Consider the following 21,971-nt stretch of genomic DNA (forward strand, 5'->3'; position numbering starts at 1 on the left):
TTACCATAAATTGGTGCCTAAAAATGTATCAGAATGCAGGAATTGAAGTCTTTTACCCTCAAAACCCCAGACCCCCTCCCCCCCTGCTTTGTGTGTTCCTGCAAAGACAAATTCTGAGCAAGGAAAAACCCTGAAGTATGATCACAGACAGCCATAAAAACATTTAAATTGCAGAGTTGGAGTTAAAACGGATGAAAAGATGGAGAACCAGACAGACAGTATGTACAGTGTCAACAGAGAGAAACATGGACAATCGAACAGACAGTGACAACAAAGAACAACATACTGTAGAGAATGAGAGTAACAGCATACAAACGACAAATAAAAAATTGTTATAAACGTGTGCTCTTTAAAAAGTAGAAAGCATTGTTTTCCAGTTACATTAAATGTTTAAAAATCTGTTACATAAGGTACTGCTTACATTATTTCACCATCTGTACATAAATGTAATTAGTGAATGCACATGTCCGTGGGTGGGGCTGCATGGGCGTTGTAATGTCGGCTGGTGTGGCTACAGTGCCAGGGCTGAATTTTTGTGGGTGTGTGTGTGTGAGGTAGTAAAGAGAGAGAATGGGAGAAGGAAGTTTGTGTGAGGTGGACCTGGTCACCACAGACCTTAATGTTCTCAGCTGTTGCTACTGTCATATGCTGCACTGTCACTTCATGTGGCACATTATTGTGTCACATTATTGTGCTGTTGCAGCGCCATGGGTGTGGTGTATATTTTCCTGCTTTTTTTGTCCTTTGCCAATCACACCTATGATTATTACAAAATCTTGGTGCTCGCCGATTAGACCCTCCGCAGTTGCCCAGGCTGCGTTTGCGTCAAATCGCCGACCGCGCTAAATGCAAGACGCATGAAACAGCTTTTAGCTAACGGTTAAGTGAGGGTCAACAGTTAACAATTTTTAGTAGTTTATATGGCTGTCATTTAACTTTTACAAAATAATTACATTTTATTTAAAAGGAGAAGGCACAGAGACATGGATGGGGTGCCACAATCAACCATGGTGTTTTTGGGATGCCTCGATCCACTGTCCACCGCATCGTCCTCAGTCACTGAGGAGGTGGACCTGGTGGCGGTGTCTCGTGGGTTTGCAGGGCTGGCAAGAGACCGATCCTTCAGGAAAGCAGCTGGGGCAATCAACGGCTGCCATGTCCGCATCAAGCTACCAGGCGGCCCTGGTGGTCAGTGCTACAGGAACAGGATGTTTCATTCCATCCTGTAGGCTGTGTGTGACCATCAGAGCCGTTTTGTTTGGGCTGGCCTGGGTCAGTCCACAACTCCAGAGTGCTCTACTACAGCCTACTCTACCGGCGGTCACTCTACCCTCCTCCAGGGCACTTCCTCCTTGCCAACTGGTGGGTACCCATGCCTCCAACATCCACTCCCCCTCATCACTCCCTACAGGATGACTGTACAAGGTGTGGGAACCCAGCGCTTCAACATCCCTCACTCCTGGGCACTCTCTGTTATAGAGCGTGCTTTTGGGTTGATGAAGACCAGGTTCCCGGGCCATCTTCCTGCAAGTGCTGGAAGTGCACTACACCTTTGTACCTTACGTAAGTGTTCACTCAAAGTGTTTTGTTATATATATGGTATACATTTTCAAAAAAAATTATAAATGCGTTTTTTTATACATTTTAGGTCATAACATCATGTGCCATCCTGCACAACATCTGTCTCGGGGCTGGTGACATTGTGGCCCTGGAGGATGAGCCTAAGGAGGATGTGGCAGAGGATGAGGGGAAGAATGATCTGGAGGCAGTAAGTGGTGCTCCCTGGCGTAACCAGCTAACTGCAGAGGTGTCTGCCCTGGAGGAGGTACCCCCCAACCATGATTATTTTTAATGGGCAAGTATAAGAATTGTAAAGCTATTGTTCCTATTTAAAATATTTTGCAAAACAACAATGTTGCCTATTACAAATATGTCATGGTGAGAGATATCAGATGTCAAATAAAGCTATGAAGTAATATTTTGTCTTTTATTAATTTATTACACATCTTAGTGACATGGCAGCTGATTGACTCTGTGGACGATGCGGTGGAGAGATGCATCCCAAAAAGTATGATGTCCCACTCCTGAACAAAGACACCAAGGTCTTTAATGCGGCACCCTATCCAGGGCCAAAAGGGACTCCCTGCTCAGCCCTGGACAAAGATACCAGGGTCTTTAATGCGGCACCCTATCCAGGCCCACCAGTGCTACCAGGGACTCCCTGCTCGGCCCAAATATGTATATAGGAATTTAATTATTTAGTTTAAGATTATTTTATATATTATTATTAGGGCCCGAGCGCTGACAGCGGCGAAGGCCCTATTGAAACTGAAGGAATTATTATTTTCTGCAAATGAATCGCCTTTTTGAGGGGCTTAACATATTCAAAAACTCACCAAAATTGGCGGTCGCATCAAGTCTGGTGAAAATTTACGTATTTTAAGGGTTACGGGAATAGGCGCACAAAAATGGCTCGCTAGCGTCTCCTACAAAATTAAAACAATTGAGCCCCTGCAGTACGTTTAACATAGACTCATAAAACTTAGTACACATATGTACCATGTCAAGACGTACAAGAAACGTCATTGGCGCCATACCCTAAACCCAACAGGAAGTCCGCCATTTTGAATTGAAAGTTTGAAATTAGTGCGATTTTGGCCATTTCCACATGTCGTACTTTAACGAACTCCTCCTAGAGATTTCATCCGATCAACTTCAAATTTGGTCTGTGCCATCTTAAGATGTTAAAGATGGAAAGTTATTAAAAGAAAAACTTTTCGTCATAGGGCATGGCCATGGTGGGGCGGCCATTTTGTGCGTTTCGCCATCGAAACAGGAAGTGGGTGTAACTTGAGTGTACATTGTCCAATTGGCTCGAAACTTTTCAGGATTCATAAGACTCTAACTCTGAGGACATCTACAGGCCAATATTGGCTCAAAGTCGTAACGCCCCCTAGTGGCCACAGCAAGTAGGCCTAAAAGTCAAGGTGCTATACTACCATCTCAACACCTTAAAGATGAAAAGTTATTAAAAGAAAAACTTTTCGTTAAACGGTGTGGACGTGGCGGCCATTTTGAGTGTTTAGCGATGAACGAGAAAGTGGCTGTAACTACAGTGTATCTGTATCATATCTGCTTGAAATTTCCCACAATCAACAAGAGGCCAGGCCTGAGGACAACTACAGGCCAAAATTTACTTTTGGTCATAGCGCCCCCCACTGGCAGCAGGAAATTAGCCTTATAGGACAAACCGATTTACATGAAACTTAGAAAGTGTGGTCTACATGTGAAACTGAGCCGACTCCTATACTTTAACCACGCCCATTTACTCAGACCACGCCCCTTTCATAACATTTGAACCATTTAAGGTAGTCTTGTGTGAGGTGTCATTGAACTCAGGAGAGAGTTCCTTCTTCATTGGTGATGGTTTGGCCCGCCCCCTATGCTTAAGCCACGCCCCATTTCAGAATTGGTGACCCGTTTAAGGTAGAATCTTATGTGACGTATCAATGAACTCCGCAGAGACTTTCTTTTTTATTGGTAAAGGTTTGCCCTGACCCCTATGCTTAGGCCACGGCGCCTTTCACAGCTAATGAACTGTATGACGTAGAGTCTTGTGTGAGGTATCATTGAACTTAGCAGGGAGTTCCCTTTTCATTGGTGACGATTTGATGCACGGTCGCAAGGAGCAGCGTCCGCCAATAACTCGACACGCGCACAAGGGCCCGTCCATCGCTGCTTGCAGCTTTAATCAGTTTTGTTTTCGCACCACTAAAGCAAACAACAAGCAGCTTAGCAAAATAACATAGTAATTAGAATTAAATTAAAATGTTTAATTTTAACCGTTAATGTTACTGACATTAGATACAAGTCAAGTTTAAACACTGAGTTTTGATAATGAAGGCCTTAAACGTTTCATTTTCAGATGTGGGTGGCCGAGATACAGTAACGTTAGGGGCTGGCGTCAAGCGAGTTTATGGACCTCCTCAACTCCGAAGCAAATCTTCTATTTGCCATCAGTTTTTATGACACTGCCTATATTTGACATCTACACAGTTAATGTCTCGCATGAAACGTTTATCGGTGTTTTAAGCCCCCAATGTCTCCTTCCAGGCAGCGCTGCCTGGAAGGCACTAGTATTAAGCAATGGTTAGGGTTAGGTGCCTTGAAGAACGGTCGCAGCGCTGCCTGGAAGGAGACATTGGGGGGTTTAAAACACCATTGAGCGCCTGACACATTCTCGGAACTGAATTTAATGATGAAATATTACAAAAATTGTGGGTGAAAAATTAACTTTGTCAGCTGCCGTTCTGCTGAATGCCGAAATGAATGCTGGGAATCCTGGCTGCGAAGGATACAACAGTTGCATCCTCAGAATTCTGTAAAAGGAAGCCACATTTGTGGCCGCATTTGAAGGAGCCTTCGAAAATAAATGAAATGGGACAGCCTTCATCACGCTGGTGTGACGCAATCATTAGTCTCGAAAGCTGCAACCCCTGAATTGGGCTACAGTTATTGTGCCACCTACTGGCAACAGGAAGTAAGCCTGACGAAAATCATCCGATTTACCTGAAATTTACATGATCTGGTTTAAACATGATATACAGCAACATGACATAAAAGGTGTGTGGTATGCTGATTTTTCATGTTTCGCCATGAAACAGGAAACAGTTAGTAACTAGACTTTACATTGTCCAGTCTGCCCCAAACTGCTCAGGGTTGATAAAGGTCCTGGCCTGAAGACATGTACATATCAATATATCATAGCGCCCCCTACTGGCAACAGTAAGTTTTGATGTCCTCTACCTAACGGATTGACCAGATCCACTTCAAAAGTGTTCAGGAAAGCCTTAAGACTTTGATGATGCTTCAATTTGGAGATTGTGATTTTTTGTCAAAGGGCGTCGCTGTGGCGGCACGGCGAACTTCAACATTACATCATGAAACAGAAAGTTGTTGTAACTCGAACATACATCGTCCGATCTGCCCCAAATCGTTCAAGATGTTATACGTGATGTTAGTCCAGGCCTGAAGTTACAGTGGGGCAAAAAAGTATTTAGTCAGCCACCAATTGTGCAAGTTCTCCCACTTAAAAAGATGAGAGAGGCCTGTAATTTTCATCATAGGTACACTTCAACTATGAGAGACAAAATGAGAAAAACAAATCCAGAAAATCACATTGTAGGATTTTGAATGAATTTATTTGCAAATTATGGTGGAAAATAAGTATTTGGTCAATAACAAAAGTTCATCTCAATACTTTATATTATTATGTTATATACCCTTTGTTGGCAATGACAGAGGTCAAACGTTTTCTGTAAGTCTTCACAAGGTTTTCACACACTGTTGCTGGTATTTTGGCCCATTCCTCCATGCAGATCTCCTCTAGAGCAGTGATGTTTTGGGGCTGTCACTGGGCAACACAGACTTTCAGCTCCCTCCAAAGATTTTCTATGGGGTTGAGATCTGGAGACTGGCTACGCCGCACCAGGACCTTGAAATGCTTCTTACGAAGCCACTCCTTCGTTGCCCGGGCGGTGTGTTTGGGATCATTGTCATGCTGAAAGACCCAGCCATGTTTCATCTTCAATGCCCTTGCTGATGGATGGAGGTTTTCACTCAAAATCTCACGATACATGGCCCCATTCATTCTTTCCTTTACACGGATCCGTCATCCTGGTCCCTTTGAAGAAAAACAGCCCCAAAGCATGATGTTTCCACCCCTATGCTTCACAGTAGGTATGGTGTTCTTTGGATGCAACTCAGCATTCTTTCCCCTCCAAACACGACGAGTTGAGTTTTTACCAAAAAGTTCTATTTTGGTTTCATCTGACCATATGACATTCTCCCAGTCCTCTTCTGGATCATCCAAATGCTCTCTAGCGTTTAGTGTGTTACTGATGGTAGCCTTTGTTACTTTGGTCCCAGCTCTCTGCAGGTCATTCACTAGGTCCCCCTGTGTGGTTCTGGGATTTTTGCTCACCGTTCTTGTGATCATTTTGACCCCACGGGGTGAGATCGTGCGTGGAGCCCTGGATCAAGGGAGATTATTAGTGGTCTTGTATGTCTTCCATTTTCTTATAATTTCTCCCACAGTTGATTTCTTCACACCAAGCTGCTTACCTATTGCAGATTCAGTCTTCCCAGCCTGGTGCAGGTCTACAATTTTGTTTCTGGTGTCCTTTGACAGCTCTTTGGTCTTGGCCTTTGGAGTTTGGAGTGTGACTGTTTGAGGTTGTGGACAGGTGTCTTTTATACTGATAACACGTTCAAACAGGTGCCATTAATACAGGTAACGAGTGGAGGACAGAGGATCCTCTCAAAGAAGAAGTTACAGGTCTGTGAGAGCCAGAAATTTTGCTTGTTTGTAGGTGACCAAATACTTATTTTCCACCATAATTTGCAAATAAATTCATTCAAAATCCTACAATGTGATTTTCTGGATTTAGTTTTTTCTCATTTTGTCTCTCATAGTTGAAGTGTACCTATGATGAAAATTACAGGCCTCTCTCATCTTTTTAAGTGGGAGAACTTGCACAATTGGTGGCTGACTAAATGCTTTTTTGCCCCACTGTATCTACATGGGTCGATATGATAAATTGACTCAATAGCGCCCCGTACAAAACTTCAAAGAAGTATGCTAGAAGTAGCTAGGTATCAAATGCCACAAAACAGGTAGTTGTTTGTAAGTAGAGTGTACGTTGTCCAATCTGCCCCAAATTGTTTATGCTTAATTAGAGACCAGGCCTGAGAGCATGAACAAGTCAATGAGTTATAGTCAAGCGCCACCTACATGCAACAGGAAATAATCCTGACGAAAATCATCAGATTTACCTGAAATTTACATGTAGTTTAAATGTGATATACAGCAACATGACGTATAAATAGTGGACAAAGAAAGTGGTGCAGAATTTTAAATGTCATTTCCAACGCTATGCACTATATCGAGGGAATTCATTTAAATCTTGTGTGCAGTGTCCGACGGTCACAGAAATACATGGCTGTGTCGACTGGGAGCAGCTTTAATTAGGGCCCGAGCACGAAAGTGCAAGGAACCTATTGTTTTTGGTCAGATTATTATTTTTACTAATTCCTCGTCGCATTTTTGAGGGGGTTAGCATGCACGAAAACTCACACAAATTTGCACACGTCTCAACTGGTGAAAATTGCAAAGTTCTGTAGTGATTGGGCTCGGGCGTTGCCAGGGGGCTCCATAGCGCCCCCTAACGTGCACCTTAAATTGGACAAAAGTAATAAGTTAATATACCAACTTTTGAGGGAACATAGGTCTCATCTTCAAGTCCATGGTGCTATTTTTAGAAAAAAATTATAAAATTCTATAATTTCCGAAATATTGGTTTTCGTGTAACAAAACCAATATTTTACTAACACTTGTTTGAGGACTTTAAGATGCACGAAAACTCAAGATTTTGCAGCCATGTGCACAATAGTAAACTTTCATCTGAATTCACATTTAGGCTTGGGAGTAGTATGGTTGCTCTATAGCGCCCCCTAATTGGTTTTAGCACTTGGGCACATTTTTGACGACCTCAGTATATATGAAAACTCACAAAAATTGGCGCCCACATAAACACCTGGGAGCTTTACGAGACTGTACAGCGATTTGGCCCAAACCTGTAAGTGGGCTCCATAGCGCCCGCTAATGCCTGGAAGGCCTTAACTTGGACATAGTTGCTCCGATCTTCACCAGATTTAATACCCATGTTGCTCTTATCACTGCGGATATATTTCCCATTTACCTTCATTGGCATTTTTAATTATGCTTTACATTCTTTCGAACTCGTCCTAGGCCGTGATTTAAGTCTTCTTGAATCTTTGCAGGTAGTATCTGTTGACCCCAAGTTATCCAGAGAATTTTGATAGTTGAAAAAATGCGCAAGTTACAGCAAGTTGCGTTATCTTGGCAACAATTATTCCAATTGCCCCGAAACTTGACAAGGTTGTTCGTCCTGGCCGGTTTAGCATCTGTGCCAAACCTGGCGGCAATCGGCCATTAGATGGTGCTGTTTTAATTTTTTTTTATTAATCAGCAAAATATTGATATATGGGAAACCTACTCTGTCTAACTACTCCTGGGACGTAAGTCCGATCGGCACGACAACTGGCATATAGACTCGAAGGACCCTCGTGACAAAAAGTTATCAAAAGAATTTTAATAGCTAAAACAATGCGTAAGTTACAGAGGACCAACTACTTGTAGGTGGGTGTCGAAACAGGAACGGTTGTATCTTGCACACGGCTATTCCGATGGACACAAAACTTAAGACAGTTGTTCCTCATATGCCAATGAGGCTGTGTGCCAAATATGGTGTCAATCGGCCTTTAGATGGCGCTTTTTTCATTTCTTTTATTAATTAGCAAATTCGCTTTGAGCAAAACCTACTTTTTTTAACTCCTCCTAGAGCGTGAGTCCCATCTACACAAAAATGTACACGTAGACTCTGTGGACCCTCATGACAAAAAGATATCAAAAGAATTTTGATAGCTAACACAATGCGCAAGTTACAGAGGACCAACTTTCTGTAGGGGGCTGTCGAAATAGGAAGTTGCGTATCTTACCAAGATTTATTCCGATTGACACCAAACATGACACAGTTGTACAGCATAGGGGCTTGAGCAGCCATGCCAAATTTAGAGTGATTCGGCCATTAGGTGAAGCTGTTAGAATTTTGGTTATTAATTAGTCACATCGTGATATATGGGAAACCTACTTTGTCTAACTCCTCCTGGGCCGTGAGGCCAATCTGCACGAAAACTTGGATATAGACTCGGTGGACACTCGTGACTAAAAGTTATCAAAAGAATTTTGAAAGCTAAAACAATGCGCAAGTTATAGAGGAACAACTTCCTGTAGGTGGCTGTTAAAACATGAACGGTTGTATCTTGGCAAAAGTTATTCCGATTTACATATAACTTGTGTGGTCTACATGTGATGTTGCGTCTGCAAGTACCCCCGACTGCAAGAAGGCGAGGGCCCATTCGTCGCTGCTTGCAGCTTTAATTTCCATTGTAATTTTCTTGTGTGAGTAAGTGTCTTTAGTGTGACCACTACATTAAAAAAACAATGGAAATTTTACATTTGAGTTACAGTCCCCCCACCCCACTCAATCCAAGGTTTTTCTGCAGCCAACATCTGGCTGTTTAACATGAAGTATACTACTGCTTGAGTGCAGTAAATCAATGGGAAACAGCAGCAGCACCGCATCAGACATGTTTCTGGTGTGAAAATCCACGCAGCCGCCACCAGTGTTGGGGAGTAACGGAATACATGTACCAGCGTTACGTATTCAGAATACAAATTATGAGTAACTGTATTCCGTTACAGTTACAATTTAAATAGTTGGTATTTAGAAAACAGTTACATTGTTGAAATCAATGGATTACATGACAATACTTCTCTGTTTCACGGGTTTATTCACTCTCGCAACTCCATGCATTTCCCAGAAGCCCCAATATGAAAACAAAAAAATTTGCTATTTGCGTGATCACTGATGGAGGTAAAGATGGAGCCAGGGCAGGAATGCGTTTCTATCTTGGAAATTCAAACAGCATTTCACATTAAAGAAAGAGAAGAGAGAACAAAATATAACCGTGCACTGCAGTGCAACTTCTGCTTGCCAGCAACCAACTTCCTTTCAGCGTCCAAATTACTCCACCTCCAACCTGAAGAAGCATCTTAAAGTAAGTTATTTTTAGCCAAGGGTAGTCGTCTGCTGTAGTTTTACTGGTCACCTTGCTATTTTATAGTTGACGTGAGACTTTACATTCTCCTACATGCTGATTTACTAGCCCCAGAGCCGTTGAAAGACTAGCCCCGTTTGACATGTTAGCTAACGTTAGCTAAAATTAGCTCATGGTAGCTTAGACTGCGGTTAGATTTTTGTAGTATGCAGTTCAGGACTACAAATACAAAAATCTATCTGCTTGTTTAGGTACACATTCAGCCAGTTGGAACAGAAGAACACACAAGAATAGGCCTGTTTAGTAAGCTGTATGTGATGGCCGCATTCCTACTTATAAAATGCAATTCAATGTGGAAGTAATCCAAGTATTCAGAATACGTTACTCAGATGGAGTAACTTAACGGAATACGTTACAAATTAGATTTTTGGGCATGTATTCCGTACTCTGTAACGGAATACGTTTTGAAAGTATCCTTCCCAACACTGGCCGCCACGCAACTGACACGCAATAGAAATGCCATGCTCACGCGACGCAGCCAGTGTGAAACGGCCCTAAAACTGCTGCCAGGTCACCTTCAACTGCAAACAAGGTCAGTTATGACTCTATTCTGAAATGTCTGACTTTTTATCTTTGAGAACTTACGTAGAGCCGGGAAAAGCTGTGATTTCACCACAATGTAAAGTATATGGGACAAGTGGGAACTCGCAAGCAGGGCCAGCAGGACAAACACTAGTGCGCATAGTCAATGGTCACTTCTAACGGAAGTAAACCTGGAAGCTTGGAAACGTTTTCTTTTTTACGATTATGTTTTGGGCATTTTAGGCCTTTATTTTACAGGACAGCTGAAGACATGAAAGGGGAGAGAGGGGGGGAATGACATGCATCAAAGGGCAGAGGTCGGAGTCGAACCCGGGCCTGCGACGTCGAAGAGTAAACCTCTACCAACTGGGCTAACGCGCCCAGCTTAGAAACTTTTTTGGTGGCTGTGCCAACTGAGCAACTCCTACGAATAAACGGTGCACCGCCATTAACGTTGCATCCAGGTTTTATAATACATCCATGCCTATTACCCACTACCCTTCCCCCTTTACTGATTAACACCCTCAGCAGTTGACAAGTGGACACACCTGTTGACATAACTGTTTAAATGCTTAACATCCTAATTGTAATGTTGCAGATGGGTTAACAGTAAAGTGCAGTTGGTTATTTTATTGTAGTGTATTACAGTTCCTCATATGGTCCTCTTTTTTTGGCCTTCACTTCTCTTCCTCCATGTCTCTTCATCTCCCAGAGTGCAGTTCCTTCTCTCCTCCAGCAACAGTCATCCTGCTCATACTCCTGTGCTTTGAGGGTCTCCTCTTCCTCATCTTTACCTCTGTGATGTTCGGCACCCAAGTCCACTCCATCTGTACAGATGAAACCGTAAGTGATCCATTTAGAGACCCACAATCCTTCCTCCTAACTATCTCCTTCTGCTTTTCTCTGTGCTGCCACCCTTTGCATTTAACATTGACTTTTTTGAACATCTACTTCTAATTTGAACTGTAAATGGCTAAGTGACATCTGTCATTATGCAGCCTGATGTAGAATAAATGCAGCTACACACCGGGCTGATAATTGGCCGTTGGACAGTCTGGCGAGGTCAGTGACTTGAGTCTTTTCGGTGTGTTCCGTGCCGTCGTCCGTTGGAGGAGCTGTCGGCCTTCATTTTGGCCGACTTGACCTGCTCAGTCGGAGACGGGGCAGTCGGGACTCACCTGGAAATGGCAAGCGGGATGACCATGACTAAGCCTCTCAAAATCTGACGAAAATCTTTTAAACTGACCTTTGTCGATCTGAAATGAAGACAGATTCAGCAACTGCATGGCCTATTTCTCGCTTAAAATGTTTTCAGAAACACGTTTCGGTGAACTATTTTAGTACAATACGAGATCGTATTTGGGTTGTGGGTGGGGAAACTCTGACTGTTGTTTGTGCATATGCACCAAACAAGAGTTCGGAGTATTCGGCCTTCTTGGAGACCTTGAGTGGAGTCCTGCATGGGGCTCCAGTGGGGGACTCCATAGTCCACGCGCACGTGGGCAATTATGGAGACACATGGAGAGGCGTGATTGGGAGGAACGGCCTCCCTGATCTAAACCAGAGTGGTTGTTTGTTGTTGGACTTCTGTGCTAGTCATGGATTGTCTATAACGAACACCATGTTCGAACATAAGGATGCTCATAAGTGTACTTGGTACCAGAGCACCCTAGGCCAAAGGTCAATGATCGATTTTATAATCGTTTCATCTGATCTGAGGCCATTTGTTTTGGACATTCGGGTGAAGAGAGGGGTGGAGCTGTCAACCGATCACCATCTGGTGGTGAGTTGGGTCAGGAGGTGGGGGAAGACTCTGGACAGACCTGGTAAGCCCAAACGGGTAGTAAATTGGGAACGTCTGGATGAGTCCCCTGTCCGACAGACTTTCAACTCACACCTCCGGCGGAGCTTTTCGTGCATCCCTGTGGAGGCTGGGGGCATTGAACCCGAGTGGACAATGTTCAAAGTTTCCATTGCTGAAGCTGCGGCGAGGAGCTGTGATCTTAGGGTCTTAGGTGCCTCAAGGGGCGGTAACCCGCGAACACCGTGGTGGACAACGGTGGTCAGGGAAGCCGTCCGACTGAAGAAAGAGTCTTTCCAGGATATGTTATCCCAGAGGACTCTGGAGGCAGTTGCAAGGTACCGAAGGGCTGCATCCTCTGCCGTGAAAGAGGCAAAGCAGTGGGTGTGGGAGAAGTTTGGAGAAGACATGGAGAAGGACTTTTGGTCAGCACCAAGGTGCTTCTGGAAAACTGTTCGCCACCTCAGGAGGGGGAAGCGGGGAACCATCCAAGCTGTGTACAGTAAGGATGGGACGCTGTTGACCTCAACTGAGGAGGTAATAGGGCGGTGGAAGGAGCACTTTGAGGAACTCCTAAATCCGACCAATACGCCGTCTCTGGTAGAGGCAGAGCTGGAGGATGATGGGGGATTGTTGTCAATTTCCCTGGTGGAAGTTGCTGAGGTAGTTAAAGAACTCCACAGTGGCAAAGCCCCAGGGATTGATGAGATCCGTCCAGAAATGCTTAAAGCTCTGGGTGTGGAGGGGTTGTCTTTGACACGCCTCTTCAACATTGCGTGAAAGTCTGGGATGGTGCCTAAGGAGTGGCAGACCGGGGTGGTGGTTCCCCTCTTCAAAAAGGGGGACCAGAGGGTGTGTTCCAATTACAGGGGTATCACACTTCTCAGCCTCCCCGGTAAAGTCTACTCCAAGGTGCTGGAAAGGAGGGTTCGGTCGATTAGTCGAACCTCAGGTTGAAGAGGAACAATGCGGATTCTGTCCTGGTCCAGATCTTTACTCTTGCAAGAAGGCAAAGCTCTGAATCTACCGGTCAGTTTTCGTTCCTACCCTCACCTATGGTCATGAAGACCGAAAGAACAAAATCCAGGGTACAAGCGGCCAAAATGGGTTTCCTCAGGAGGGTAGCTGGCGTCTCCCTCAGAGATAAGGTGAGAAGCTCAGTCATCCGTGAGGAGCTCGGAGTAGAGCCGCTACTCCTTCGTGTCGAAAGGAGCCAGTTGAGGTGGTTCGGGCATCTGGTAAGGATGCCCCCTGGGCACCTCCCTAGGGAGGTGTTTCAGGCACGTCCAGCTGGGAGGAGGCCTCGGGGAAGACCCAGGACTAGGTGGAGGGATTATATCTCCAACCTGGCCTGAAAACGCCTCGGGATCTGGTTAATGTGGCTCGGTAAAGGGAAGTTTGGGGTCCCCTGCTGGAGCTGCTACCCCCCCGACCCGATACCGGATAAGCGGACAAAGATGGATGGATGGATGGACAAGATCGTATTCCGAATGAGTCGCCATTAATGGCCGGTTGAAAAATCCGGAAGCAGCAGCCAGACCCACGTGACGCGTTCGTCCAATCAGCAGCCGGTTTTCATTTTTTGGGCGACAATACAGATTAGCGCCGCCTGCTGTTATGGAGACATATTACGTCTCGTCGCTTTGGTGTGTTCCGAGGCACTTTTTTGACCAACTCGGGGAGACTGCCTTTTCTGCCAACGGTCGGCCGTCTGGCTGGTCTTTAACGGGCTTTAGGTGTAGCAAATTCCCTGCAAGTCATAACTTCGACTTAAAACCCTTTTTGGCAGTTACTTTTCAGACAAACAACTTCAATATTATAATGTATTAAATTTGTGGTGTCTGTGACCACAAATCTGTCTGATATCAAGGATCCATTGTGTAAGGATCCATTGCGCAAAACAGCCACTAATCATTGTAAGCCTCATATTTTCTGCACTAGGATTCATATCTTGACAGGCGTAGTAACAGTAAATAATACCCCTTTCATACAGAGACTGAGGTGCAAACTGTAACATATTTAATGTGCGTAGAAGTTGGGACTAGGAATGGGAAAAAACATATTAAATTTTTTTCAGGCAGAATCATGATACACAAATCTATCAAGATTCTTTTTCATGTTAGTTTTTAAGGTTTTTAATTAGCAAGTTACTGATTAATACAAAAAAAAAACCATTTCCCATTTAAAACAATACAAGGTAACGGAACACCACACCAAATCCATTCTCAAATTTAACACTTTAAAGTTTCTTCAAATACTTTTCTCATCAGTTACTTTTCTAAATATGTATCATTACTTTTTGAATAGTCTGGATTGACTAATAGTTTAGGCATGGCAGAAGTTCCACCGGATGTCCCTTACCTTCCACTTTCTTTGTGTTTACATTCTATACTCTGGTCAATTTGATGAACAGCAACTGGAACTTCCGAGCTACCAAGCAAGGTTATGCGCTGAAAATGGCAAGTTTTGAAGAAGATTTGGATTGTGCAACAAGGCAGGCCTGCTTGGTTCTTTCGGGAAATAATTAAAACTAGAACTGCAAGCAGTTATGACGGGGCCCAAGCCACCCAAGGCAGTCGCCCCCGACGCCCCGGGGAGCGCGGAACCCGAAGCCGGGAGGCAGGGAGGCAAACGTCAGTAAATATCGAGAGGTGTGAGCGGCGAGGTCTGCGGTACATTGCGGTTGCAAACGTAGCGGTCAACAGTTCACCTCCACGCATATACAGACTACCTTTAACAATGATATATGGATAGGATTGGCGATGAAAAGTTCAACACACACGTTACCGCGATCAGCTTCGTGGGAAATTAAGAATCAATGCCACCGACATAACCAATCACACTAACATACAACATAACATAACATACAACTTATATTGCAGCCAATCTAGACACCAGTCCTATAATGCCAATGAGGAAATCAGGGAATTGTTTTAGACAATGTTTCCAGACTCTGATATCTGACTTTGTTTTTGATGTCATGGTAGAGGTCTTACATTTCATTCATAATGGTCTTAAAAAATCTTACTGTAAATTTGACTTGGTAAAACCTGTAGAAACCCTGGTACAGCACTCATTCACCGTTACTCCTATTTCCTTTTTCCAAAACAGTGGTGAGCAAATGCCAAGAGTTGAGTTCTCATTAAAATAAAATTAAGCCATGTTAAGTGCATGCCAAATTAATTGGAATTAATCAGAATCACTATTATTGAAAATGTTACCTTGATTACGAGTAATGAACAATTATTACTTTTTTTTTTTTCCTGCCTTCATAGTTCACTGACAAGGTTTGTACTGTAAATAACGGATGTTATGCTATTATAACCCTAGTTCTATAATTGCAGGCAAAGCCCTCTACTGGACTATAAGTGTAATACTCCTAATAGTGGCAGCGCCACACCAGTTACAGAACATGCATCTCAGTCAGTCCAAATTACGCACAATAGTAGTTTAAAGCCACTGATGTGATGCCATTTATTTTCGAAGTGTCAGTAGGCTCAGTGAAACTGAGTCTAGCGCGAGGGAGACCCGACTCAGAGGAGGAGAGGTTAGTGAGGCCAGCGTCTCCACAGCAGGTGACAGTGCGCACGGATCCATTGCGCCACGCATGGATGAAATAATGAAATAGTAAATAGGACTACAGTAACAGAAATATGTGCAGAATTAAGACAGTCAAGACGGCCCAGTGTTTGGTGGACCGGGTACACCTTGTTCGCTTAATAGCCTACAAATCATCCACGGGATCAATTACGCATCACATGAGTTTGCCCCCCCGACACAGCGTTTGTTCCTGGGGAGATGGATCTGTGCGTCCCGCCTCCTGTGCACCATGGATGTCTGAGCCTCAGCAACTACAGAATCACAGACACTTGCATTTTTCGTGCCGATCTTTCTGTTGCCAGTAAGATATTTAATCTATGGGAAATACAGAGGATGACTGAAAATATTTTGTAAGTGGATTTATCATTTATTTCCCATCCTCATGTTTAACAGAGATTAAGTAGCCTGCAAATTAAACAGTAGATAATGTGAAAGATGTGAAACATTAGCCGCATAATATGATCAAACTTTTATGGAGTGTCAGCAGATATAATCATGTTTTTTCATAGACAACGTCACAGACGTATGCCAGTAACTGTAGTGGAAACTTTATTTTGTAATGCTTAGTGATTTTCTGCACTTTTCAGTTAGAATTCACCACGTTACAAAGCCAGAAGAAACTTTGTGTTCGGCCCGCACATTCTCACGTCAAGTTAATTTTTTATACATCACAAAGTGTCTATGAAAACCAGCGTACGCAAGCTTTTCATGCGTACACAACGTTTATACATGAGGCCCCAGATCTCTGCAGGGTAAATCCAGACAGCTAGCTAGACTATCTGTCCAATCTGTTCCAATCAAACTAAAACAACCTTTTTTTTTAAGATACATTTTTTATTGGTTTTATATTTTTAAACATACAGAACAGACAAACACAATTGAACAAGAACAACAACCCTCTCCCACCCCCCACCCTCTGCGGTCTCGAGGAAAACAAAAACAAACAAAAAAACAAAAACAGAAATCACACCTTGACTAGTCGCTCTCCTAATTCTTGTGATGCTGAGGTCATTAGGACTGATACTTGTGCTGCTGCGTTTTCCATAGGTCTATAGTCAATGATTTGGCTTTGTTAATCCTTGCTGTAGAGAGCTCAAGCATAACTATGTCTAGAAAATGCCAACCACTGTTTTATACAAAGCGAGTGGGGGGGGGGGGAGCCAGCCAGCCAGCGAGCGCTGAGCTATCATTTTCTTGGTCGTGGTTGATCCGGCGAGCCAAATTTTCTTCTGTCTCCCAAGTAGGTGTAATTTAGAGTCATCATTAAGTAACAAAACAATCGGGTCAGTAGGAATTCAACATCATATCACATCAGATATTATTGATGTTTTATTCCAAAACTCATGCACCTGTTCACACTCCCAGACCATGTGCAGGAATTTGTTCAGGTTGGCAGAACGTGCAATAGGGAGTAGGAATGACTTTAGAGACGTATCTCTTCTGATGAGTCCAATATGTCCTAGGGCATATGTTGAAGTGGATCTGCTGGTGATTTGGGTTCTTGGAACAGTGGGAAATGTTGTCCCAAACTGTCTCCCAATTATTTACGTTGCACTCCGTGCTCAGCTCTCGCTCCCATTACTATTGGGGGTTCTCCTACGGATACTTGCATCAGTTTATCTTAAATCCTGGACACTAATCCTCTCTAAGGAGAATCAACAAGCCATTTAATGATTGGGTTCATCTCAAGACTGTTCCCCCATGGTACTCCATAACATTTTAGGGCTGATCTTAAGTGAAGATAAAGGAAGAATGACGTCCGAGGGACCTCAAAGCTAGCTCTCAGGTCTTCAAAACATAACATACCTTCATCATTGAATGGCTGGTCTAGAGTATAAATACCTCTGTCACTCCACTGGTTATAGACAAAAGGTTTGTTACCAGACATTAAGTGTATGTTGTTCCAAATTGGGGTGTTCAAATGCCACTTATTGGTGTAGCATAGTTTCTCCTCCACCTGTTTAAAGTTGGTCAATGTGTTGGTGATAATAGGGCCATAGGCATACACTTTTTTGGACACACCTGTAAAGGCAAGGTCTTGCAGTCTTAAGACTTCCAGTGATGTTTTGCTCTATTTCTCCCCATGGGACTGTAGATGAGGGGTCCATCCACACTCTGAGGACCCGTAGCTGAAAGGCTCTGTGGTACACTTTAAAGTTGGGGAGGGCCAGGCCTCCCGTGTTTGTGGTACGTTGCAGGGTAGAGTATTTTAGCTTAGTTTGTTTATTATTCCAAATATACTGCCAAATTACGATATCAAGTTTCTTCCAGAAATTTATTGGTGGGGGTAAGGGGATCATTGTACTTAAGAAATTCACACGAGGAACTATGTTCATTTTAACAAGAGCAATCCTGGACCGTAGCGATGCTGGCAGCGCAGACCAGTTGGCCAGATCCCTTTGAACACTACTTAGTATAGTTGTCCTGGACAACTCGCTGTAGCGATGCATGAATGGTGATGCCCAAATATGTAATTTTTCTTTGGGTTGGTATTGTATCACTAATAGCTGATGTCACCTGTCTGTTGTTCAACAGAAGAAGATTAGTTTTATTAGGGCCCGAGCACGAAAGTGCAAGGCACCGCTGAAAGTGTGAAGGAACCTATTGTTTTTGGTCAGATTATTATTTTTCCCAATTCTTCGTTGCATTTTTGAGGGGGTTAGCATGCACGAAAACTCACAAAAATTTGCACACGTCACAACTGGTGAAAATTGCAAAGTTCTGTAGTGATTGGGCTCGGGCGTTGCCAGGGGGCTCCATAGCGCCCCCTAACGTGCGCCTTAAATTGGACAAAAGTAATACGTTAATATACCAACTTTTTAACTTTTAACAAATTTTTTTTGTCAAATAGGCTAATTATAACTGCTTTCACATCCATATTGTGCTACATTCCTCCTTTGTTGAAGGATACTATGAAGAAGTATGCCATTTCCGCTGTTGTGCGACCGCTTTCCAAAAGCCTTTTCCAGTGATAAAACTGGTGCCGTCGTTGGAAGATTTTTGGCTTCTTCTATTACATGGAGTAATCTGCGTATATTGTCTGCAGCTTGATGCTTTGGTATAAACCCTGATTGGTTGGGGTGGACTAGCTTCTCAAGGAAGTGTTCTAGGCGTAGTGCCAAGACTTTGGAATAAAGCTTAATATCAGTCCCAATGAGGCTGATGGGCCTGTAGTTCGAAATTGTATGACCGAAATTAGTGCAGTGTTGGTTTGTTGATGAAAGGTGCCCCTCTCTATGGCCGAGGTTAAAGTTTGTAAAATGATAGGTCCTAGTGTGTCAAAGTACTGTAGTACAGTGGTTCCCAACCTTTTTTTCCTTGGCGCCCCCCTACTTATGTCTAAGAAAAACTGAGCTCCCCGAAACCAAAGTTGAGGTAACTCTCAAGATAGAGCCTTACTTTCTTTTTTTGATACAGAGGAGATATCAGCACTTTTACGTTTCTCCGCTATGTTTCATTCATCTTCATCTTCACCAGATTTAATACCCATATTTAGGGCTGCACGATTATGGCCAAAATGATAATCACAATTATTTTGATCAATATATTGATCACGATTAATTATCACGATTATTTGTTGATTTGAACCGAAACAAATTTTTTTGTCAAATAGGCTAATTATAACTGCTTTCACATCCATATTGTGCTACATTCCTCCTTTGTTGAAGGATACTATGAAGAAGTATGCCATTTCCGCTGTTGTGCGACCGCTTTCCAAACATGCGCGTTTGCCGTGAAAAGATACAGGCAACGCAATTTTGTGTTCACGTTAACGGCGCATGTTAAAATCTGGTGCCAATAGGGCACCAGTGCCCGGTATCTACCGGACGAAATAGCAACACGGATTACGGTCCCACTTAAATGTCTGCGTTGCACTCTGATGCTCCAAAACAGACGTTACAGGCAACAGAAACATTGCTGCATGTCACGCTAGTAAACACTAATAACACGTTACACGGCAGCTAACGTTAGCCTACCGTTAGCTAAAGTAGTAACTGAATTAAATACGGCTAAAATGCTGACAGCTAAATGCTGTAGTGTGACTGTATTTCACTGTAGGATTCCAACAGCGGGACGTAAAACAGTCTGCCGCTAAAGCTATGAGCTAAAAGACTCAAACTAGCACTGGTCACTGCTGTTGTCTGAAAAACAACACAGACGGGACAAAATGTTGCGTTGACTGGTAAACTTGTAAACCTCGTGACGACTTATGACCGACTGCTATCTGTTGTGGAATTTTCCTCACGTTACTCTGTCCTCTGTGACTGTCAACATCTAAACTAAACTGTGCGGTGCAGGCAACAACTCTGATTGGCTCATGGAGGCACATGATCAGAGAGTGGTTTACGGAGCTTTGGAAAAAAGAAACTTTGATACAGAGCATTCTATGAACGGAATGAAGCATTTTAAATATCGCTCGATCACGTGAATTTGATCATGGGAAGCCAAAATCGTGATTAAAATTCGATTAATTGTGCAGCCCTACCCATATTGCTCTAATCATTGCGGACATATTTCCCATTTACCTTCATTAGCTTCGCCCAACCGGAAGGCGACCAGTTTTAATTATGCATTTTTCAGGTGTTTTACATTCTTTCGAACTCGTCCTAGGCCGTGATTTTAATCTTCATGAATCTTTACAGGTAGTATCTGTTGATCCTCATGACGAAAAGTTATCCAGAGAATTTTAATAGTTGAAAAAATGCGCAAGTTACAGCAACTTCCTGTCTAAACAGGAAGTTGCGTTATCTTGGCAACAATTAATCTGATTGCCCCGAAACTTGACACGGTTGTTCGTCATGGCCGGTTTAGCATCTGTGCCAAACTTGGCGTCAATCGGCCATTAGATGGCGCTGTTTTAATTTTTTTAATTGGCAAATTCGCTTTAAGCGAAACCTACTTTTTATTTAAACTCCTCCTAGAACGTGAGTCCCATCTGCACAAAAATGTACACGTAGACTCGATGGACCCTCATGACAAAAAGTTATCAAAAGAATTTTGATAGCTAACACAATGCGCAAGTTACCGAGGACCAACTTCCTGTAGGGGGCTGTCGAAACAGGAAGTTTCGTATCTTACCAAGATTTATTCCGATTGACACCAAACATGACACAGTTGTTCCGCATAGGGGCTTAAGCATCCATGCCAAATTTAGAGTGAATCGGCCATTAGATGGCGCTATTAGAATTTTTTTTTTTTTTATCAGATTATCATTATTAGTTATCAAAAGAATTTTGATAGCTAAAACAATGCGCAAGTTATGGAGGAACAACTTCCTGTAGGTGGCTGTTAAAACATGAACGGTTGTATCTTGGCAAAAGTTATTCCGATTTACATGAAACTTAGAATGTGTGGTCTACATGTGATGTTGCGTCTGCCAGTACCCCCGACTGCAAGGAGGCGAGGGCCCGTTCATCGCTGCTTCAGCTTTAATTCCAATTGATTTTATAGCCAGAGATTGAGCCAAATTCATTAAAGATCTTAAGAATGTTTGGAACAGAGTCCTCAAGGTCAGATATGTACAGCAAAATATCATCTGCAAATAACGATATTGAGTTGTTATTGGATTTAATCTGGACATTACATATTTTATTTTGCCTTATGGCCTGGGCTAACTGTTCAAGAGAGATCGCAAATAGCATGGGAGATAGCGGGCATCCCTGTCTCGAGCCCCGCGCGATGGGGAATGGCTGTGAATGTAGGCCATTTGTTGAGACTGGCCGTGGGATTCGCATATAAAGTACGTACCATGTCAATGAATTTGGCTCCCAAACCAAGCCTCTCCATTACTTGCCACAAGTAGTTCCACTCTAGGTGGTCAAAAGCCTTTTCCAGTGATAAAACTGGTGCCGTCGTTGGAAGATTTTTGGCTTCTTCTATTACATGGAGTAATCTGCGTATATTGTCTGCAGCTTGATGCTTTGGTATAAACCCTGATTGGTTGGGGTGGACTAGCTTCTCAAGGAAGTGTTCTAGGCGTAGTGCCAAGACTTTGGAATAAAGCTTAATATCAGTCCCAATGAGGCTGATGGGCCTGTAGTTCCGAAATTGTATGACCGAAATTAGTGCAGTGTTGGTTTGTTGATGAAAGGTGCCCCTCTCTATGGCCGAGGTTAAAGTTTGTAAAATGATAGGTCCTAGTGTGTCAAAGTACTGTAGTACAGTGGTTCCCAACCTTTTTTCCTTGGCGCCCCCCCTACTTATGTCTAAGAAAAACTGAGCTCCCCCTCCGAAACCAAAGTTGAGGTAACTCTCAAGATAGAGCCTTACTTTCTTTTTTGATACA

General features: G+C 43.3%; 1 protein-coding gene across 9 annotated transcripts in view; it reads left to right on the forward strand.

The window, feature by feature from the left end:
- Nucleotides 1-21,971, forward strand: part of LOC144520132 (palmitoyltransferase ZDHHC3-like) — a 91,347-nt gene that overhangs the window by 50,091 nt on the left and 19,285 nt on the right. For 4 of the 9 annotated variants that reach the window (XM_078253820.1, XM_078253821.1, XM_078253824.1 and 1 more), the window contains exon 6: nt 10,997-11,127. The exons of 2 other annotated variants lie outside the window; for them this stretch is intronic. In XM_078253820.1, coding sequence (XP_078109946.1) covers nt 10,997-11,127 — 131 coding nt within the window. Of the gene's footprint in view, nt 1-967; nt 1,564-1,648; nt 1,977-10,996; nt 11,128-21,971 lie in introns of those variants that run through there. 3 more of the 9 variants (XR_013502181.1, XR_013502179.1, XR_013502180.1) reach the window with 1 other exon arrangement.

Source organism: Sander vitreus, chromosome 6 (genome assembly GCF_031162955.1).
Source record: "Sander vitreus isolate 19-12246 chromosome 6, sanVit1, whole genome shotgun sequence".
Lineage (NCBI taxonomy): Eukaryota > Metazoa > Chordata > Actinopteri > Perciformes > Percidae > Sander > Sander vitreus.